Source organism: Pyrus communis, chromosome 16 (genome assembly GCF_963583255.1).
Source record: "Pyrus communis chromosome 16, drPyrComm1.1, whole genome shotgun sequence".
Classification (NCBI taxonomy): Eukaryota; Viridiplantae; Streptophyta; class Magnoliopsida; order Rosales; family Rosaceae; genus Pyrus; species Pyrus communis.
This window is the reverse complement of record NC_084818.1, coordinates 15,372,664-15,393,182: the sequence shown is the minus strand read 5'-3', so window position 1 is coordinate 15,393,182 and position 20,519 is coordinate 15,372,664. Positions and strand designations below refer to the sequence as shown.

General features: G+C 37.5%; 2 protein-coding genes across 2 annotated transcripts; one reads left to right on the top strand and one right to left on the bottom strand.

Moving 5' to 3' along the window:
* Positions 1-1,854: 1,854 nt before the first annotated feature.
* On the top strand, positions 1,855-4,074 carry LOC137721184 (ras-related protein Rab11D-like). Its single transcript, XM_068460289.1, has 2 exons — positions 1,855-2,172; positions 3,399-4,074. The coding sequence occupies exons 1-2, from the start codon at positions 1,949-1,951 to the stop codon at positions 3,841-3,843; spliced, it is 669 nt and encodes a 222-aa protein (XP_068316390.1). The 5' UTR covers positions 1,855-1,948; the 3' UTR covers positions 3,844-4,074.
* Positions 4,075-4,444: 370 nt separating this feature from the next.
* On the bottom strand, positions 4,445-20,284 carry LOC137721183 (uncharacterized). The gene is made up of 15 exons (XM_068460288.1): positions 19,929-20,284; positions 19,676-19,764; positions 19,509-19,575; positions 19,277-19,392; positions 18,771-18,837; positions 18,580-18,628; positions 18,109-18,194; positions 17,719-17,975; positions 17,591-17,646; positions 16,971-17,056; positions 16,311-16,403; positions 15,394-15,721; positions 5,585-6,138; positions 4,969-5,203; positions 4,445-4,870 (listed from the first exon to the last, which is right to left on the bottom strand). Exons 1-15 carry the CDS (start codon positions 20,118-20,120, stop codon positions 4,650-4,652), a joined length of 2,496 nt encoding a protein of 831 aa, XP_068316389.1. The 5' UTR covers positions 20,121-20,284; the 3' UTR covers positions 4,445-4,649.
* Positions 20,285-20,519: the final 235 nt, after the last annotated feature.

Genomic DNA, 20,519 nt, shown 5'->3' with positions numbered 1-20,519 from the left:
AACAATCTGGCAGCACCCCTGACGATCGCCCAGCGAGCTTGGAGGATACCGAATCAACGCTCCACATCCTTCCTGCACCCCTCTTGACAGCTTGCAAAGTGTTTTTCCTTTGCACTCCGCGGACGTGGCACTGTTTTGACAAAGGTTGACCAGCGCAGGTAGATGCCGTCAGCTAGGTAGTATGACCCGTCGTACATACGTCCGTTGACCTCATACGTAACTTTTGGTGCCTTTCCTTGCAGGACATCGTTGAACACTGGGGATTGGGCAAGGACGTTGATGTCATTTTGAGCTCCCGGAACCCCGAAAAAGGCGTGCCAAATCCATGTATCAAAAGATGTCACTGCCTCCAGAATGATACTTTTTGCTCCTTTTCTGTCCCCGTAAGCGCCTTGCCATGCACTTGGACAGTTTTTCCACGTCCAGTGCATACAATCAATGCTTCCAATCATCCCAGGAAAGCCACGCATCTCCGCCTTCTTCAACAGCCGCTCCAAGTCCATATGTATAGGTTTGCGGAGGTACTCAGCGGTGTAGATAGATTTGATTGCTCCGCAAAACCTCATCAGGGACTCAAGAATGGTTGATTGCCCCATCCTCGTTATCTCATCCACTTGGTCTGCAGATGCTCCATATGCAAGTATCCGCAAGGCAGCAGTAATTTTTTGCTCAGGCAGTAAACCCATAGCACCAAAAGCATATTTTTTTTGCACAAAATAAGAATCATGGTTGCAAACAGCAATCATGATTTTGTTGAACAAATGTCGTTCCATTCTAAAACGACGTCTAAAGTACGTATCAGGGAATGCACTATTAGGAACAAAATAATCATCCAAGAGTTTCATACCTCGTCGTTGCCTGCTTCTATCAAGGTTTCCGGAACGGCTGGGCCTGCAGATCTGAGCCGCAGCTTGGATGACTCGACGGGAATGTGAGGCTCTGCCCCTTCTTACTTCGTCATTTCTCATTTGACGCTCCTCATCCTCTTCCCTCTCATTTCTTACCCCCTGGTGATTGAAGATTGCTTCAGATTCGTTAAACAATTCTTCCTCTTCCTGATTGTATTCCCACATCATCCTTGAGGAAGAAGAAGAAGACATTGAAAGAAAGAAACAGAAACTATGAATAATGATACAGATTTTTGTGAATAAGGAAGCAGAAACTATGAATAATGATAGAGATCTTGAGAATTTTGGTGTGAGATTTGTGAGGATGGATGGTGGATTATATAGAGGATTCAGAAAGGATTAGGTTCTGCATAATGCCACGTGGCATGCCGTCATTCGTTACAAATCTGATGGAAATCTATCCTCAAAGATTGTGAACCGATTATGACACGTGGCGCGACGTGATTGGTTAATAATCTTATCAGAAATTCATCACCAATAATTTTATTATTTTGTATTATTTTGTATTATTTAATAATACTTCGGATAATGACACGTGGCGCAACGAGAACAATTAAAAATCTTATCCGATATTACAATTAAAATTATTTTGTATTATTTTATAAATAAAAAAAATACTAATATTTTATTGCCTATTGTTAGGGCTATTGATGTGTAACGGTGGAGATGCAAATTCTATTGTCAAGACTACTTACTATTCATTAAGGGCAGTTACTGTTCATTAGGTGGATTGAATAACGTATTGCCAGGGGGGAGGGCTCCAACGCTGAAGTTGCTCTTACACTCAATATTTGAGGGGCTAAAATAATTTACCCTTAAATTAACAACAATCATAACTGATAAATTAGTTTTGTCGTGCAACTAGTGCATTACAGACATCCTATCATTTTTCAAAAAAAAAAAAAAAACGAAAGTAGAAGTCTTGGGGGTTCGATAAGTTTCAAGTGTTTTCCTGTGCGGAGGTTTCAGAAGTAGCGATCTGGGTTTTCTTCTCATTTGAGTGGAGAGTTGGTGTAGTTGAGTTGGGAGGGGATAGAGAAATGGCGAGTTATGGGGATGCGAGCCAGAAGGTCGACTATGTGTTCAAGGTGGTACTGATAGGAGACTCTGCGGTGGGCAAGTCTCAGATTCTGGCCAGGTTTGCCCGAAACGAGTTTAGCTTGGACTCCAAGGCCACCATCGGTGTCGAGTTTCAGACTCGGACCCTCCTCATCGAGCACAAGAGTGTCAAGGCTCAGATCTGGGACACTGCTGGCCAAGAACGGTCTCTCTCTCTCTCTAGCTGTAGCATACAACCCTTTTCTTTCAATCTGCTACTTGGGTTTTTTGGATTGATAGTTTGCAGCGATTTCATTAAACATTCTGCTTTTTTTACTTTTTCCTGTTTTAGTAAAAGTTCTTAGTTGCTTTTTTGGTGAGCTGTATGCATAGATTGCATTACATCCTTTGAAGTTTTTTCTTTTCCTTCTTTCTGGGATGATTTCTTCAAGTAAATTTTTAATGTTGGTAAGTGATTTACTTCTCTGTATGCTACATATGAATTAGATAATCAGTGAGAAAAATCTGTACAGAAAGTTTGGGTAAGATTAGTAGTTTTCTATTTATCTGAGAGTTTTAGATCCATGTTTTTGAACCTGGTAGCGTACTTAATGTGTTGTGATATTGATTTGGATATCCACTCGAATGATTAGAAATGTTAAATACCGAGAATTAAATTAGTTATCGGTTTCTTTATGTGATCCGTGTGTTGCTTAGTTGTAAAAACTTGACACCATTAATAAGGTTTTTGGCTACAAAGATATGAAATCGTGTTTAGTTCATAATCTAGTTTTGATCTTAGTTTCATTTTCTTGTAACTTGGAGATACCATGGATGATAAAGCGTGATAAGAATTGTTACCCCTTGTTAAACGGTGTGAATAATTACTCTTTTGATTCCCCCTATTTGAGAGGCATGACAATATGATTTATCCCGGCTTGCGATTCTTGCCTGTTTATTCCAGATTTGGCCTAAAGGTTAATTTCATTAAAAAGAAGATATTAGACTTTAGAGTTGATTTATTTTTAGATGGGAATGGATAATTGCTCGGGTGACGATTGTCTTCATTATGATGATGCACGATTTTGGACAGGTTTACTCTACTACGAAGTATAGATGGTTGACAACTAAACCAGTCAACTTTGCCTCGTATAACTGTATAAGATGATTTGTGCATCTCATTCTTCTCATGGTATCTTTATCAGCAAGTACCATGTATAATAGAGCAAGTCAAAACATCATATGTTCATATGAGGCTCGGCTTTTGGTATCCTTTAAATAAACAAAGTACATCATTTTCAAAGAAAATAAAAGTTAGCCTTGGTTGGATATGTAAACTAGGTGGATTAGAAGCTTTACTCTGGCTGTCACTCGTTTACTTTCTCGTCATGGAAAAGTTTGGTGTATTCGCAATTGATGTGTCTATTTCTTCTCTTATTCTGTTTTGAGCAGATATAGAGCGGTGACAAGTGCATACTACAGGGGTGCTGTTGGGGCAATGCTGGTCTATGATATAACCAAACGCCAGACCTTTGACCACATACCACGTTGGCTGGAGGAGCTGCGCAGTCATGCGGACAAGAACATAGTCATCATTCTGATAGGCAACAAAAGTGATCTCGAGAACCAGCGTGCAGTCCCCACTGAAGATGCCAAAGAATTTGCTGAAAAGGAGGGACTTTTCTTCTTAGAGACCTCAGCCCTGGAAGCAACAAATGTAGAGAACGCTTTCTCGACTGTGTTGACAGAGGTATTCAACATCGTTAACAAGAAGAGCCTTGCAGCCAACGAAAATCAAGGTAACGGGAACCCTGCACCTCTGGCTGGTAAGAAAATCCTTATCCCGGGCCCTGCACAAGAAATCCCAGCTAAGAGCAAGGCCTGCTGTACGTCGTGATTCAACGGGAAGGCTGATTTGTAAACATCGAATACTTTCTTCGAAATTCTTAATACTAGCAAATTTTGAGGGGTGTGATATATTTCCGTTGTATATTTTGCACATTGCTTTGCTTTAGTTTGCATGTGAAAATTTGAAATGAAGAACTAAAGATGAGCCTGATTTGGGTCTGCTCGTTGATCTGTTTGAAATATAGTTGAATGCAGTTTTTGGAATATTGTTTATGCTGCACATGCGATTGAGTGGTTCGGAAATCAACGGTTAAATCTTGCATCTAATAAATCTTTGCAACAGATAGATTTTGCATAAAACTTGTACCACTCAGCCAAGCCCCTTTTTATGACTCGCTACTACAAATGTCCCTTTTTATGACTCACTACTACAAATGTTGCGGCAATGTTTTGTATATTCAAATCGTTAGAAATGAATGAGGTTAGTACACACTAACAAGATTAGTACATTCATTTGAGAGATTTGTAGCTTATGTCGTTAAGAGCATTTACAACTGCAATTATTTGGCGGGATAACGCTTCAAAAAACCACTTAAAAGGCATGACCCATGACCTGAGTATAGCACTTGCCACAAAACACAACCAAAACAAGAAAGAAGAAATAATGAATGAGGATGATTAATCTCGTTGAACAATGTCATAGAAAAAAATAAAAATTCGCCAAAAACCGGCCTGAAATACGAAGAATATTTCGATGTTAAAAAGGAAAATCCAATTTTGTATTAAATTATCTAATTAGAGTACAACAATGCAACTCTGGGATTACAGAAGTTATCGCTTAATCCTCCGATGAAGTTATCGCTTCATGTCCTGTACCTCATACCCGTTGACATTAGAAGGCTCGTTTTTCTTCCCCAAAAGTCCCTTCTCGGTTTCCATGCGTGCCAAAAGCCTTTCTTGCAGTTCTTGGCAGTCAATTGCAGTGACCATCACAGACAAACTCGACCTACCTTTCCAGCATCCAATGGCTATTGTTGACTCCTCTACTTCAATAGGACCCGACGTGGCTTTGCCATCTGCAGATATAAAGTTTACGTAGGTGTTTAAAAAAAAAAAAAAAAAAAAAAAACAATGAATGTGCACTTCTGGTCCCTGAACAAGTGATGCTATATACCTTTACTCAAAACTATCACACAGCATCCTGACATTATGCCTGATGCCTTCTGACCAAACTCAGAATCAACAAAATCAGCAAACTTGATAGATTTATACTCGAGAAGATGCTTAAAGTCCACGAGGGATGCACATAGAATCTGTTTGGTGATGTATGGAAGAATAAGTGGCAACCCTTCTGATGATATCCGGAATAAACAAGGTGCCAAATTGCCTTCTCTTGCAGTCTGTCGTTCCTGTTGAGAGCGAGAATAAATTAGAGAATGACTGTTACGGAATATTTAAAGGTAGCTCCAGAATGTAGAAAAAACTTTTGTTCATCAGTCCCGGGCTTTACCAGAATCTCTAGCTTCAAAGCATGAGAATCCTAGGATGAAAATCATATGTACGACCAACTTGGAATCCACTACACCGAAACAGTAGGCACTGCACTACTTGTTTCGCTCATTGTATTAATTTTAAACACACTTACGCTATGGGATTTAGAAAGTGATCAACCTATCTATAGGCAAGACAATTTTGTAGAACCTTCTTTGATCACATATCTAGAAACTCGAATCATATAACAGCATTTTTTTAAAAGACGAAAAAAACAAATTCATATTTAGAATACTTACAAACATCTTAAGCCCAATGGATGTTATCTTAAGTTGCTGTCCAACGGAGAAATTCAGCTCAAGAACATCTTTGACCGACTTTGAGATGTAGTAAATTCTCTTCACATGATTAGCATCGGTGTTTCTTGTAACAAGGTGGTCATTGAAGGGAAACGATTCATCAATGCCATAGAATGTCTTTATGCTATCGATGGTAGCTTCATCTTTAAAGAAAACAACAGGGTCAACTCCTCTCCACTTGCCTTGACACTGCTTCTTTCTCTTTCCTCCAGCTTTTTTGGGATCAATTTCCTCATCAACAGGCTCTTCGGCTTTCTCCGATACATTTTCTTCAAGTGTGACAGAAGGATCGAGTTCCAAAGACACCCCATCTAGTTCGTCCTTAATAAACCCTGCCTCTGAAGCTGCTTCTGAAAAAGTCTCATCTGTACCATCTGCCAAACTAACCACTATCCCATTTGTATCTTGGTTACCCTGATTTTGTAATTCCACCTCCGGCTCATCATTTCTCGAGTCCAAGTCCCCTTTAGGACTACTAGGTTTCCCCTGAGTGGCTGCTCAATGAAAGGGAAAGAGGAAACCAAATTAAAATAAATATAAACAGATCACAAAAGCTGGCAGCACATGCCTTTCTTCAAATCCTAAACAAAACTACAGGCGACACATTATATATACTAAAACTCAGTTTCCCCAACACTGTTCATTAACAGTGATTTGACGAGTTTGCCCTTTATTTGGTACTCATCCTGAGCTTTTTAACATGTGTTGAACAGTAGATTTACCTATTTGCCCCTCCTATACACGTGCTGCTCATCGTGGAAGGCAAGAAGGATGGAAAAGCCGGGGCTCTTCCATTTGCTTCCAGAACGGATTTCTCCAGCTCTCTCTCAAGACCTGAACCCCCTGGCCTCCGCAAGAAGGTTCGTCTCTCTCTTTTTTTTTCAATTTGTGATCAAATTTCCTTTGCATGAATGCTTCCCAAACTCAATTTCCCCAACACTGATCATTAACAGTGATTTGATGAGTTTTCCCTTTATTTGGTACTCATTCTGAGCTTTTTAACGTGTGTTGGACAGTAGATTTACTTATTTGCCCCTCCTATACATGTGTTGCTCATCGTGGAAGGCAAGAAGGATGGAAAAGCCAGGGCTCTTCCATTCTTCCAAACTCAGATTTTACATTCCTCAGACCCCTAGTGTTCATTTATTTGATTTTTTTATTTTTTTTGTTTTTTAGATTAATTATTGATATTTTGTTGACTTTAATTGATTGAAGCTCTTCGTTTGGATGCAGCCATCCGATTACGTAACTTACAACCCCAATTGCTCGAGGGGTTGTGGAATTTGAACTGTTTTGAACGAAATGCTGTGGACTTGGAATTGTTTTGAATGAAACCAAGTATCTTTTTATCCATTTTACTTCTTTCATGGAGACAATTGTTAATTTATTTGGTGGCTGATTTAAGAGGCATTTTTTTTCTTAATTGCTTGAGGAATTTGCTGCATATTTGCGTATTTCAATGTATTTATTATGGTTTGTAGTTTCTCTATGTTTCGTAATGGGAATAGGTATTCTAAAGTTATTACATACATATAATTTGAGCAAGATAGAGGAGATTGTTGATAATTTTAATTTATGATAGCTCACGTCATGTGCTATTTTTTTTTCATTGCTTCAAATATAGATTGATTACTAAAACACATATATTGACCATCCTCCTTTTCGAATTTCCTTGGTTTTTTCCGTTTGGATTTTTTTGTTTGTATATTCCAATTTTTTAAGGGATTTTGGCTACTATGCACTTATCAATTCAATTCTCATGTGATTTGTACATCCACATTCCTTCTGATTTGCATCTCAGTTATATATATCTGTATGTAAGAAAAAAATATACATAACGGCAATAAAGAGGGGCCAAAGGAAGATTTTCAGATGCAGAACAAGGTCCTGAAGAGGAGAAGGGCTCCAGCAAATTTAGCCTTTGAAGCTTGCCAACAAATTGAACAAGTTCTCTCTCTCTCTCATACGAGATTACAGTGTGAACTACAATCCTTAAACATACTTTTAGAGGCTTTATTATAGCAAAGATAAATTGAACAAACTAGCTGGCTACAAAGTGGAATAGCTACCTCATTCGTTGTTCTTTCTTAGAAGGTTCTTTTATAGTAGGGTTATGAGTTCGACATCAATAATATATCTCTCGCTTAAAATTTGGGAGATAGCCTTCCTCCTAGCCTACATAAGATCGAAATCGACTTTGTTCTTCTCAATCAAGGATCGACCTCAAGAAGTGGACAAAACTTATAGCTTCTTCAAAGATTGCTAAAGATATGTATATCTTCATCTCTTTTTTCCCTATATGTGTGTGTGTGTATGTATATACACATATATATCTTTTTTGTGTTCTATATAGTTCATATTATTCTAAGCTCTGGGTTAAAATCTAAACCATGTGGTTTGCCATGTTGCCTGTTTTATTTTGCATGTGAGAACCAAATGATTACCAAGTAAATCAATAGAGTTCATAATATTATTTAGTTAATTTAATAAGCACAATAACATATTAAATGTTATCATCTTGTGTTATGTTTTTGCAAATTCATAGATCATTTGAATTGAATATAATTCCTATAAATATTATATCCAAACATGAATTGCAACAGTTAGCTTTGATTCATGTTCTAATTAAACAAATAGTTATGTTGCAGGTTTTAACTTGAATCATCTTTTAATATGTTCAAATTATCTAATATGAACCTATGCATATTGTCATTTCATCGTTATTATGGTTAAGAATTTCTGATAATACACTTAACTATTATCATAATTACATAATGTCTTTCAAAAATGAAATTGAGTAACCCTTGAATTTTGGGCACTTCTGCAAAAGCAGGCCAATTTCAAAACTGCAGGTACACACGCGGATGCACCTGGCAAATTGAAGTGAAGTACTAACATTTTACAGGGCAGAACCTTCAAATGGTATTTTCTTAACTTCTCTTTTCACAAATTGTAGATTGCATAACAGAGCTCTTCTAATATTTGAAACACTATTTGATATTTGAATTGATACTTGAACTGAATAAACATCAGATAGGCCAATCAATTTAAATATCAGATTTCATTTTTGTATTATGTTTCTCAATATCATATTTTAATCATCGTTATTGGTATTAAATGTGATAATGAAGCTTTATAATCAGTACAATGTATTATCTAATATCATGTTGATTTTGTCATCTGAGTTTGTCATCATGTTGGTGTTTCAAGAAGAACCCCAATTTGTTTCAAATTGAATTTCCTTGGGAGATTAGGCGAATCTGATAAATGTGGAAAAAGACTGAAGCATTTTCTTCCAGATGAGTTCGGATCTTATCAGACTCCTTTCGAGAGGCCCAAACTGAAGGAAATTCAATCTCCCAATCTCACTTTCTTAAATACTGTTTGTGAACAGATGGAAGAAAAGGAGAGTGATGTCGATGAAGTTCCAATAAGCCCATCGGGCGGGTTGATTGAGGAGGAATCATCTGAACAAAGGATGAGGTTGACAGAGGATCTTGGTCTGGATTATTCTCAATTGTCAGAGTTTGTTGAAGACGAATACATGCCACAATCATCAGATTCAGAGGAGGATCTTGGTGATTCGTCACAAGATGAAAAAGAAACCTTCGATGTTTTTGATCGCTTTAACGATGTGTTTCACAATCTCTTCACTGATACAACCATGGAAACAAGGACGACGTTGGATGAGGTACCTTCTCAGTCGCATCATATAGCAGATTTAGACGTTGTGGAACAAGTTGAATACAAGGATATTGGAAAAAACAAGAAACTGTTAAAGTACAGCAGGAGGAAAAGGTCGGCTTGCGTATCAGTCAAACGTGAAGCACAAAATTGAACTACCAAATTCATGTCAAATATGAAAGTTTCTTTGGTGCCACTGAAAAGGTCTTTATTTCATGAAAGGAATACTGGGAAAGTCAATGTTAGCAAGCTTGTGGGTGGAAACAAGGAAGAAAAGAAAATTCAAAGGGGCATTGTCAGATTTAATGAAGAAAATTAGCTGGAATGTTAGAGGATTGGGAGGTAGGCAGAAGAGGTTGATTTTGAAACAGTAGTTCAGGCGCTTAAAGCCCGATATCATTATCTTACAAGAAACAAAGAAAGAATCAATTGACAAGTCGCTTGTGGCTAGTGTTTGGGGAAGCAGATTTAAAGAGTGGATTTATGCCCCTGCTCAAGGAAGATCTAGGGGTATAGCTGTGATTTGGAACACCAAACACATCTCAGTTATTGAATCTTTGGTTGGAGCTTTCTCTGTCTCCATAAAAATTAAAGCACTCAATGGGTTGGAATGGTGGCTATCTGGTGTTTATGGTCCCTGCAAAAATAGAGAGCAAAGGGAGTTCTGGGAAGAAATGGCTGGCCTTTACGGTCTTTGCGGACCAAGATGGTGTGTAGGAGGAGATTTTAACGTGGTGAGATTTGTAAATGAGAAATCAAATGGGGGAAGGATGACTACAAGCATGAGGAATTTTAATGATTTCATCCAAGATACAGAACTCAAGGATCTGGAGTTGCTCAATGCTCAATTTACTTGGTCAAACTTCAGAGAAGAACCTATGTGTCGAAGGTTAGACAGATTTTTGTTCTCAGTAGGTTGTGAAGAGAGGTAAGACAAATGGCTTTGGCAAGGGTCACTTCTGATCATTGTCCAATCCAGCTAGATACTAACAAGGTGAAATGGGGGCCAAGTCCTTTCAGATTCGAAAACATGTGGCTACAACACCCAGATTTCAGGAACAATTTCAAACAAAGGTGGTAATCTGAGCAAGTGGAGGGTTGGGAGGGTTATAAATTTTTGTACAAGTTAAAAGCTATCAAAAGAAAGTTGCAAAGATGGAGTAAGGAAATTTTCGGTGATGTTGAGAAACAAATTAAGGATGTTGAGGCTAGCATAGAGGATTTAGATAGGAGAGAAGGGTTGGAAGGGCTAGATGTTGCTGCTAAAAGAAAGAAGGAAGAGTTACTTTTCCTTGTGGAAGATCTGGCTTATAAGGAAGAAGTGAAGTGAAGACAGAGAGGTAAAGTGGAATGGGCTAAAGAAGGGGACGGTAATACTAAATTTTTCCATAGAATAGCAAGTGGGAGAAGGAAGAGAAACTATATAGAAAGGTTGGAAATGGATGACAGGGGAGTGGTAAAGGATGCAGAAGAGATAGAAAAACATATCGTTAACTTCTTCAAGTCCCTGTTTAGTAGCAACGAAGAGGCATGTTGGGGCTTGGAAGGCATCAATTGGGCCTCAATAAGTGAATCTGAGGCAGCTTGGCTTGAGAGGCCTTTTGAGGAATCGGAAGTACAAAGAGAAGTCTTTGATTGTGGAAGGGATAAATCGCCAGGACCAGATGGTTATTCCTTGCAAATGTTTCAACATTGTTGGGAACTCTTGAAAGTGGATATTTTGAAGGTCATGGAGGAGTTCTTTGAGACCGGGATAATAAATGCGGTGACAAATGAAACATTTATTTGTCTAATTTCGAAAAAGTCAGATTCTTTGAAAGTGACGGACTACAGGCCTATAAGCCTAGTTACTGGTTTATACAAAATGCGAAAACCCTAGCTTCAAGATTAAGGGAGGTTATGGGCAGCACAATCTCTCCACGTCAAGGAGCTTTTGTTAAAGGCCGACAAATTTTGGATGTTGTCCTTATTGCAAATGAGGTGGTAGAAGAGGTGAGGCAGAAGAAAGAGGAGGGATTGGTGTTCAAAATCGATTTTGAAAAGGCTTATGATCATGTTGAGTGGAGATTTTTAGACGAAGTTTTACAAAGAAAAGGCTTTGGCAATAGATGGAGGAAATGGGTGCAAGGATGTCTAAATTCTGCAAATTTCTCCGTTTTGATCAATGGGAGGCCTAGGGGAAAATTTCATGCTTCAAGAGGTTTGAGACAAGGCGGCCCACTGTCACCTTTTCTTTTTACCTTAGTAGTGGATGTCTTGAGTAGATTAATGGAGAAGGCTCAAGAAAACCATCTGATCAAAGGTTTAGGCATTGGGCAAGAAAGGGTGGAGATCTCTCATCTTCAATTTGCTGATGATACCATTTTCTTCTTGGTGGAAGATGAGGAAGTTTGGAACAATTTATTAGAGGTGCTCAATTTATTTTGCACTGTTTCAGGGTTGAAAATCAACAAAGCAAAGTGTTCTTTGGCTGGAATAAACTCAGATTGTGAAAAATTAAAAATGATAGCAGATTCTTGGGGTTGTGAGGTGGGTAGTTGCCCAATAAAGTACTTGGGTCTCCCTCTTGGGGGTAGGCCAAGAGCACTTATGTTTTGGGATCCAGTGGTAGAAAAAATGGAAAAAAGACTTCAAAGTTGGAAGATGGCCTTCTTATCCAGAGGAGGTAGATTAACTTTGATTCAATCTGTTTTGGGAAGCTTGCCAATCTACTACATGTCCTTCAAAATCCCTTGAGAGGTGATTGGACGCCTAGAAAAACTAATGAAAGGGTTTCTTTGGGAGGGGGTGGAGGAAGGAAAGAAAAACCACCTGGTGAAATGGGAGATAGTTATTAAAAGTAAGGAGGAAGGGGGTTTAGGTGTGGGGAATTTGAGGAATCAGAATGAAGCGTTACTGGCTAAGTGTTTGTGGAGATTCCCAAAGGAACCAAATTCTCTCTGGCACAAGGTGATAAGAAGCAAGTATGGGCTGCAGGATAATGGGTGGAATGCAAATCCTCCATTGCGGGGTTCAAGTCGCAGCCCCTGGAAAGATATTTCGTGTGGTCTCCAATTGTTTCTACAATGTTGCAAGTTTGAGGTGGGCAACGGGGAGAGGGTGAGGTTTTGGGAGGATGGTTGGTTGGAAGGGGGACCATTGAAAGAACAATATCCTAGATTATTCTTGCTATCGAGAATGCACAACCAGAACATCTCAAGTTTTGTGGATCTTTCTATCAATTCTTTGAGCTGGAATTTTGATTTCAGGAGAAATTTGAATGAGGTGGAGATAGAAGAGGCGGCTAGATTATTACAAAAAGTGGAAAATGTTCGCTTGTCTCAATCAAGAGCAGATGACAGAAGGTGGAAACTAGAATTATCAGGATTGTTCACTTGCAAATCCTATCGCTCTTTCTTGAGCAACAATGGGATTGTGCAACATTTTCCACCCTCTTCTCAGATTTGGAAATCAAAAGTTCCTCCGAAAGTCAAAGTTCTTGTGTGGCTAGTGGCTATTGGGAAGTTCAACACTTGTGATCAAATTCAAAGGAGAAGTCCCTTTATTTGCTTCTCTCCCCATTGGTGCAGTTTGTGTAAAGCTAAGGAGGAGAGTGTTAACCACATTTTTCTTCATTGTTCTTACACGATTCAACTGTGGTGGAAATTGTTTCAGGAGGTTAGAGTTAGTTGGGTCATTCCAAAGGGTTGTTTTGAGCTTCTAAGCACCAATTTTGAGGCTCTAGGAATTGCGAGGAAAGCTAAAGCTTTGTGGGGTTGTTTGGTGTCGGCAGGTTTTTGGAACATTTGGTTGGAGCGTAACAAAAGAATTTTTGAGGATTATACTGGTGTGGGGGTAGCAGATCAATGGGGAAGAGTAAGATATTGGGCAGCCCTCTGGGCTTCAGTTTCGAATGATTTTAAGAATTACTCTCTTTCTCACATACTGTGGGATATGTTAGCAGTTGTAAAGTGATTTTGGTTGAGGTTTTCCTACTTGTAATTAGATCCTCTTGAGAGATTTTCTTGTTCTGTTCTTGGTGGATTTCTTATCCACTTCTGTGTATTTCACTTTTCTTTTATAATAAAATGTTATAGTTTCTTCTCAAAAAAAAGAAAGCTCGCAGCTCGGTTACATTTTTTACTAGGGTTTTGACTTTTTATTTGTATTTTTTAGGAAATTGCAAAAACCTCGCATTGAGATTTGGTTCTTTCAGCAGTAGGACCTCAGGATTGAAGACTGAATTATTGTAAGTTTGTTTTCTTTTTCTTTTGTTTTGGCAAGTGAAATCTCAATTATGCTCCACTAATGTTTTATAGTGTTTTTGTTGATGTTGGTACACTCATATTACTGTAAAATGAGCTCTTTATCTTGGTTTGTTTGGCATATGGACAATTTTAACTACTCTAATTGATATGTCCAAGTTACAAATGAGGACTAGGGAAAAAAACATTAGTTGTGTAATTCCAGGAAAGGTGTAAATGATAACTATCAGGGAAAATAATAATAGTTGTATAATTTCAGGGCTATGAAGAAGGTTAGAAAAACAATTTTAATCGTGCAATTTTATTCAAAATTTCATTTCTATTGGAGCTGAAAACTGACGTCACTGCAAGAACGCAATCTTGATATGCCTTTAGTTTGGATGAGAAAAGCAGTAAGCTTTTTCAATTTTTTTCCCTTTCATGTAAATGATACTAGATTAATTCTTTTAAGCGTTTCTGCCAGTGTTTTCCTTACCTACTCATTGTTCATAGAGATCCCTTCTAACTCGAGTGTTTAGAGTTTTACCTTCTATGACTTTTTGCACAGAACAAGCTTCACTCTCAACCTGGTTAGGCTTCAATCTACCAATTAATTTAATGTCATGTCTTCTAATTTGTATTAGTTTAGGCTTTCAAAATTCATGTTTGATTTCTACCATTTCTTATATTGTTCTATTGTTTTAGGCTCCATGTGAAATGTTAAGTGTTATTCATGTTAGGTAGAATGAAGAAGTGAATTAGGTCCTCTTGAGAATACAGTGGATAAATCCATGGGTGTTAACTTGATTTTTAGATTGTTTGTTTAGTAATAACATAGATCTCAATATTCACACCTCCAAAATATTTAACATCACCTACTAACTAAATATTAGATTGCACTGTTCTAAATAAGATCCTATTAAATCACTGAAAAAAAGTTCTCTCCAACTGGTATAAACCAGATTCCTTTCCTCAAAAAAAATAAATAAATAAATGACTAGGTGGTCATACTTTATTCTTATTTTCTTTATAGTATAAATTTGTTGGTGTATAAAATAATTGCATGTAATTTCATTTTATTTCTTTGCCTAGGCAGCTTTCTTGACAATCAAGAGTACTGGAGGAAAACTTTTGGTGCTCCAGTGAACAATTTCGGTCATATTTTCTCAAGATAAATGAAACAACATTCCCTAATATTTTTTGCATGTAAATAACCCAACGTTTCGTAATCTTTTGTATATAAGTTCTACTATTGATCAAAAACCACAATCAAGTGGAAGGTCTAGATCTAATTTTTTTTTTTTTTTTTATATTTTTTATGTAGATAGCCAAGAGTTCTACGATTTTTTGTATGTGGACTGTATTGATTAAATCTTTTGTATGAAAAAAATCTTTCTAATGATTTCAATGTAAATAATGTTAATCTTCTATGACTCAAATTTTCAGATTTTTCAAAGTCAAACAAAATCTCTTACAATTTTTAATCCCGCATCGCGTGGGCAGCAATATCTAATTGACACTATAACCCAATTTATGTGTGACACGTCATTTTATTTTAAATTCTTTTTAAGGTGTACTCTTTTTCTCCTAAATATCTTTGAAAAGAATTTATTAGGTGAAAGAGCATTAACTAAATGAGAGAAGAGAATAATGGGGTAAGTTGTTTGAGGTCATAAATATTTTCAGCATTAGGATTGAGGTAAAACAGAGACGCGTTTTCTATGTACGATGCAAACAACCCCTTCATACCCATATAAGAAGACAAAATACAGTAAAGCTAACATTTTAGCACAGGCATACTAAATCAGGGCACTTCAACTCTTTGCAGAAACTTGAACTCACCTGGCAAAGCAGAATGTTTGTGGAAGACAGCAATGAAGAAAGCTCCTCCGTTTTGATCATGCGGGACTATCCTCATGCAGCGTTCTAGTGGAAAATCAGAAACTTCCTCCTCTTGTTCATTGGCTACAGTTGCAGGATCATCAGTTGACTGCAATGCATCTTCAACATTTCCACCATTCTCATGCTTTTCTCCCACTTCCATACTACCATTAGCGTCCATTTGTTCTGTAAAGCTTCTTCCAGAAGGAAACATGCTGGGAACAATGACACTTTTGCGATATTTGCTGACCATTTTGTGGGAAGCTAACCACCTACCCTTGTCACGTATCTGCATTGTCGAATGAATATGGATTTATTACTGACGCTGCAACTTGCAACACAGTAGGTGATGTTTGGACAAAATATTGCAATTGAGACCACTATCCTTATAGACTTATTTTACTATGCTAGGAAGATAGCTATATATGTATTAAAGACAAATAATTACAATGTTGACTCAATTTATAAATAACCACGCAGCAAGAGTAAAATAAAATGGCTTCACCTAACATTGATGGTGCAATATAATGCATTGATTGCAAAAGGATTTCTTAACCCCTGCAGCTTTTATCAGGAGAAGAATGGAAATTTGTGATATCTTCTCCTTTACATCAGAATTATTTATGGCAAATATACCTTATTACAGTTTTATATTAGTGTAGTGAATACATGACACAATCAACGGTTAGATCAGACAATTTTCAGAGCACCAGCATAACAATAGCAATAAAAGTGATATCAGCATGATCCCATTCAGTAATCAGAAACAAACCTATGTTACACAAACTAAGGAAACAATTCTTATTCAATAATATGTTGTGCACATCAATCCTTCACTATACAGTACTACCTTAAAAAAAGGTAAATCTAACACCGACCTTCCATTTTTTAAGACCTGGCCTTCGAACAAGTTGAGGCAGCTCACTAGAGACATCAATAAGCTCAACAGACCCACCACCTCTCCGCAAAATCTGCAAAAAAAAAAAGAAAAAAAAAGGATACAGTGGTCAAATAGCGCAATGACCACAATCCATGGAAAGTCGGACTATAAAAAGGAACACTTTCTCAAAATAAAAAAGATGTAATTTACCACTCATAGCAAGGTCATCCAAACAAAAGAATAAAGAAGTACAACAAAAAATTATGAAACTCTGCCACTCATAGCAAGGTCAAAAGCATCAAACTAAAACAAAATGTTTACCCATGTACTATTTCATCATAAAGATAATACTTCAATTAAAAGCTAAAACATAAAGCTGAAACAGAGTGACCAAATAAACAAATCCATAAAATCAATTAATCATATGAAGGTGAAGAAGTGTTCCAATCCACTAATCAGTTTGCAAGAAGTGAACAAAGTCAAGAGAACTAGAAGAAACAACAGTTGCATGGTTGGCATTCCATGGCTAACTACCATGGCCTACAAGGCCTCTTCAATTGTATGGATAAACCATGCTGTTGCTGCTTATAAAATACAATCTTTCAACCAATCAAGTTCTAAGTTAAATATTTTGCAAGAAAATAACCAAACATATTACCTCAGCAACCACAGCTTCATTCTCAACTGGATTCATAGAGCAGGTAGAGTACACCATTCTTCCACCAACTTTAAGCAATGATAAACCTAGGATAAACAATATAACATATGAGAATATACTAGGAAGCTAAGCATAGAGCCATGAAAATATACAGAAAGGCTTATTTTTTGGTATGCCCCCTGGAACTTGAATTTTGATCTCATTTTCCCCCTGACGAGCGGTTGCTAAAGCCAAACATGTGTCATCGACAAATGGTCCGCCCCTATCGCTTTGGCCTAGTCTCCCTTAACACTCCCCTCCCTCTGATCTCTTCTTCTCCTCCTCTCCCTCTATTTTTATTTAACTTTCTATTTTTTAAATAATTTCTTTATGACTTAATTCAAAATTTTGATTTAATATCTAATCCATGTGGCGTCATATTATTGGTGCGAGAGGTCCCACATGTGCCACGTAAGCAACTTAACAGCATTCATGTAGAGCAGAACAAAACTTGAGTTTCAGGGGGTTAGGTGGTGTTATTTTTGTTTCAGGGGGGAAAGGGAGATTAAGTTCGAGTCCAGGGGCCATTGCAAAAAATAAGCCATACAGAAACTATGAGAAATTGCTTTGCATGAAAATACCTCGCATAGCTATTTGAATTTGTAGAGGATGAACCCCATTGCCCAATCCAGCATGCCTGTACATAAGCAAAACAAATCTCATCAACCTGCCAAAAGAAAAATAGTGACTGAAAAAATAAAAGTTATACCATTTCCTCCATATATCAGGAGCCTTGCGAAGGGTACCATCTCCACTGCAAGGAACATCACATAAAACACGATCAAACACAAGTTGGCTGATGGGTGGCTCCATTTCAGCTCCTATTTCGGAAGCAGTAGACTTTGCCCGGCAGCCAGGAAAGTGCTGAGCCTCATGATTTGTGACTATTAAGTTGGCTGTGCACATTCGTTTTGTTTGATGGATGAGTAGATTACATCTTTGGACATCAAGATCATTTGCTACAACCTAATTAATGAGCCAATAAAACAAGGAACCAAAATCATCAATGGTTAAATGAGGGAAAATCCATGGCACATGAAGGGAAAACACTAACTGATATAAGGAATGTGAAACAGTATATAATTAAAAGGAACCATACCAATCCATCAGGTAGGGATCCTGGTTTCATTGATCGGTGTATAATCTCAAGCAATTGGAATGTTTTTGAACCTGGTGCAGCGCACACTGAGAAAAATTATAGCAGACGGTCAATAAGCAGTAGGTTTAGTGTTGTAATGCAAAAAAAAAAAAAAAAGAAAAAAAAAAGAAAAAAGACCTGTCACAATCAATACGGTAACAATTTTTCCTTATAAATTTTGAAAAATGCACCATAGAACAGAGTGTTCAGAATAAAAGAAGTCCCACAAGGAATTATGCATCTCCAATCCAAACTACATTTTTCACAAACACTCACAATGCTGACAAGAAGCTTGAAAACACCATATAGAACACAACCGATTAGATTTTCACTTGACGCTCATGATTCAAGTCTCATCATTTGGGTCAACTAGGTTCCTAAATTTTCAGTTTGAGAAAGGGGAAAAAGGTAAATGCAATATAAGTTGCTTACTATCAAGTACAAAATGATCTGGACGTACATCAAGGAATAGTGGAGGCACCTGTATCATAAAAAATTAAAATAGTGTAACTGAATACTTGAGCATTACTATAAGGTAAACTACTTGCACTGAAACGCCCAAAATTTATAAATGAATATTACAGCATTATTTCAGGATCAGACTGCATGTAACATAGGCCTACCATGCTGACAGCCTCCTGTCTTGTGATGTTTCCAATCTCATTTTCAAGCTTTAAGAACTCATGAAACCTGAGATATTGATACCATCAGAACCATGAACACACAGAAATAATATTAAAATGGGGGATAGATCGAAACAAAAAAGAGTAACTTGATGCCATTATGGAGAATTTGGTTAAATTCTATATAAGTTAGAAAATGAAGAAGGATCAACCTGGAAACCATCACAATAGTTATGGTCGATCCAAACAACAACAACAACAACAACCAATCAGTATTATTCATATAGGAGCTCTGTGGTTAATACAAGAGTCAACTCAGCCATTCATCTTGATTAAAAATTACTACAGGACAGGTGGTAGTAAAAATCCCCAAAACCATCAGCCGACCGAAAAACTTTTACCATTATAATCACAGAACAACAAATGCCTAGATTACTTGTTTCTAAGAATGTATTTACCACTTACATTACAAACTACAATGAATCCTCACATAATACATCATTTACCTCTCAAGTGTTTGGTTCTTCCTCAGCTGCATGCGAGAGAAATTCGAATGCCAAGCTAGATTCTCAGGATACCAAGGCAACGGCCTAATAGGCTGTGGTTCACCCCCTTCACTTACCTGGAATAGTACAGATTATATAATCATAAATACCTTAGAATTTACAACAAAACCCAAATGATGCAGCACAGTTTTTCGCTACATTTCATTTGTAAAGTAGCCTACAAGAGACCAACCTCAGATTGCAGAGAGATCATAAAGTCATCCTCTAACTGCCTTCGGATATCCGAACAAAATTGGCTACTGCAATATCCACATAAGTTCAATTGAGAATTGTGTGTCACATAGAATTAAGCCGCATTTAAAACATGAAAACACATAGAAAAGACATTATTTCAATCACCTTGAATTGATTCTAAAAGCAGCAGGCAACGGCTTTCGAAGAACTTCAATGAACGCATCCCACTCTTCTGGGCTCACTATCCCTTGCTCCTACCACCATTAACACATTCCACACACGAATAAATAATGACCATAACTTACTTCCAAAAGAAGAAAATGAACAAACTTTTACTCCAAAAACATACATGCATATATTTAAACATACAAACATATATATATATATATATATGTATGTATATAGAATCTGATATCACCTTATAGTATTCATCGAATGCGGGGTTTTGAGTGGCAAAGGGTTCCCAACCACGATTCTCGCCATTGTTTTCATTGGTGTTTTCAGAGGAAGGATCAGACTTGGGACGCTTCCAAACGTTCTCTCTGTTCTGACGGAAGTGGCGTCGCTGAGTGCGAGAACCGCCTCTGCCTCTGCCGCCGCCGCCTCCCATTTGGGTATGTAGCTTAACTGTTTGATGCTTGGTCTCAGCGAAAAGAGTTTCGCTGTTCCGCTCGCTGTGAGTTTTATGGGAACTGCAAACAGATTCTTGGGCTTCCGGGTGTCTTGGTTTGGGCTGCTTTGTTTCCTTGTTAGATCTAGGGTTTCTATTTTGTGTTCTTTTCTTATCTTGGGCCACCTTTGTTATGCTTTTCTCTCTTTGTATTGTTTTTCCTTATTAATGATGTGCAATGTTGACAAAAAAAAAAAAATAAATAAGGGAAAATATCAAAAACCCCAAAACAATAAAGGACCTTGAGGACCACACAATAGAAAATATCATACACAACTCCATCAAAAGACAATGAAAAGCAAACGTCCCTATAAATAGTGACTTATTACTTAACTGTTT

What these genes read in the sequence shown, in the direction of transcription:
- LOC137721184 (XM_068460289.1), top strand. Translation starts at nt 1,949, where the DNA reads ATGGCGAGTTATGGGGATGCGAGCCAGAAGGTCGACTATGTGTTCAAG. An exon ending in GACACTGCTGGCCAAGAACG is followed by an intron (nt 2,173 to 3,398) that starts GTCTCTCTCTCT and finishes TGTTTTGAGCAG; the next exon opens with ATATAGAGCGGTGACAAGTG.
- LOC137721183 (XM_068460288.1), bottom strand. Translation starts at nt 20,120, where the DNA reads ATGGGAGGCGGCGGCGGCAGAGGCAGAGGCGGTTCTCGCACTCAGCGA. An exon ending in ATGAAGCTGTGGTTGCTGAG is followed by an intron (nt 16,404 to 16,970) that starts GTAATATGTTTG and finishes TTTTTTTTGCAG; the next exon opens with ATTTTGCGGAGAGGTGGTGG. An exon ending in TGTGATAGTTTTGAGTAAAG is followed by an intron (nt 4,871 to 4,968) that starts GTATATAGCATC and finishes TTATATCTGCAG; the next exon opens with ATGGCAAAGCCACGTCGGGT.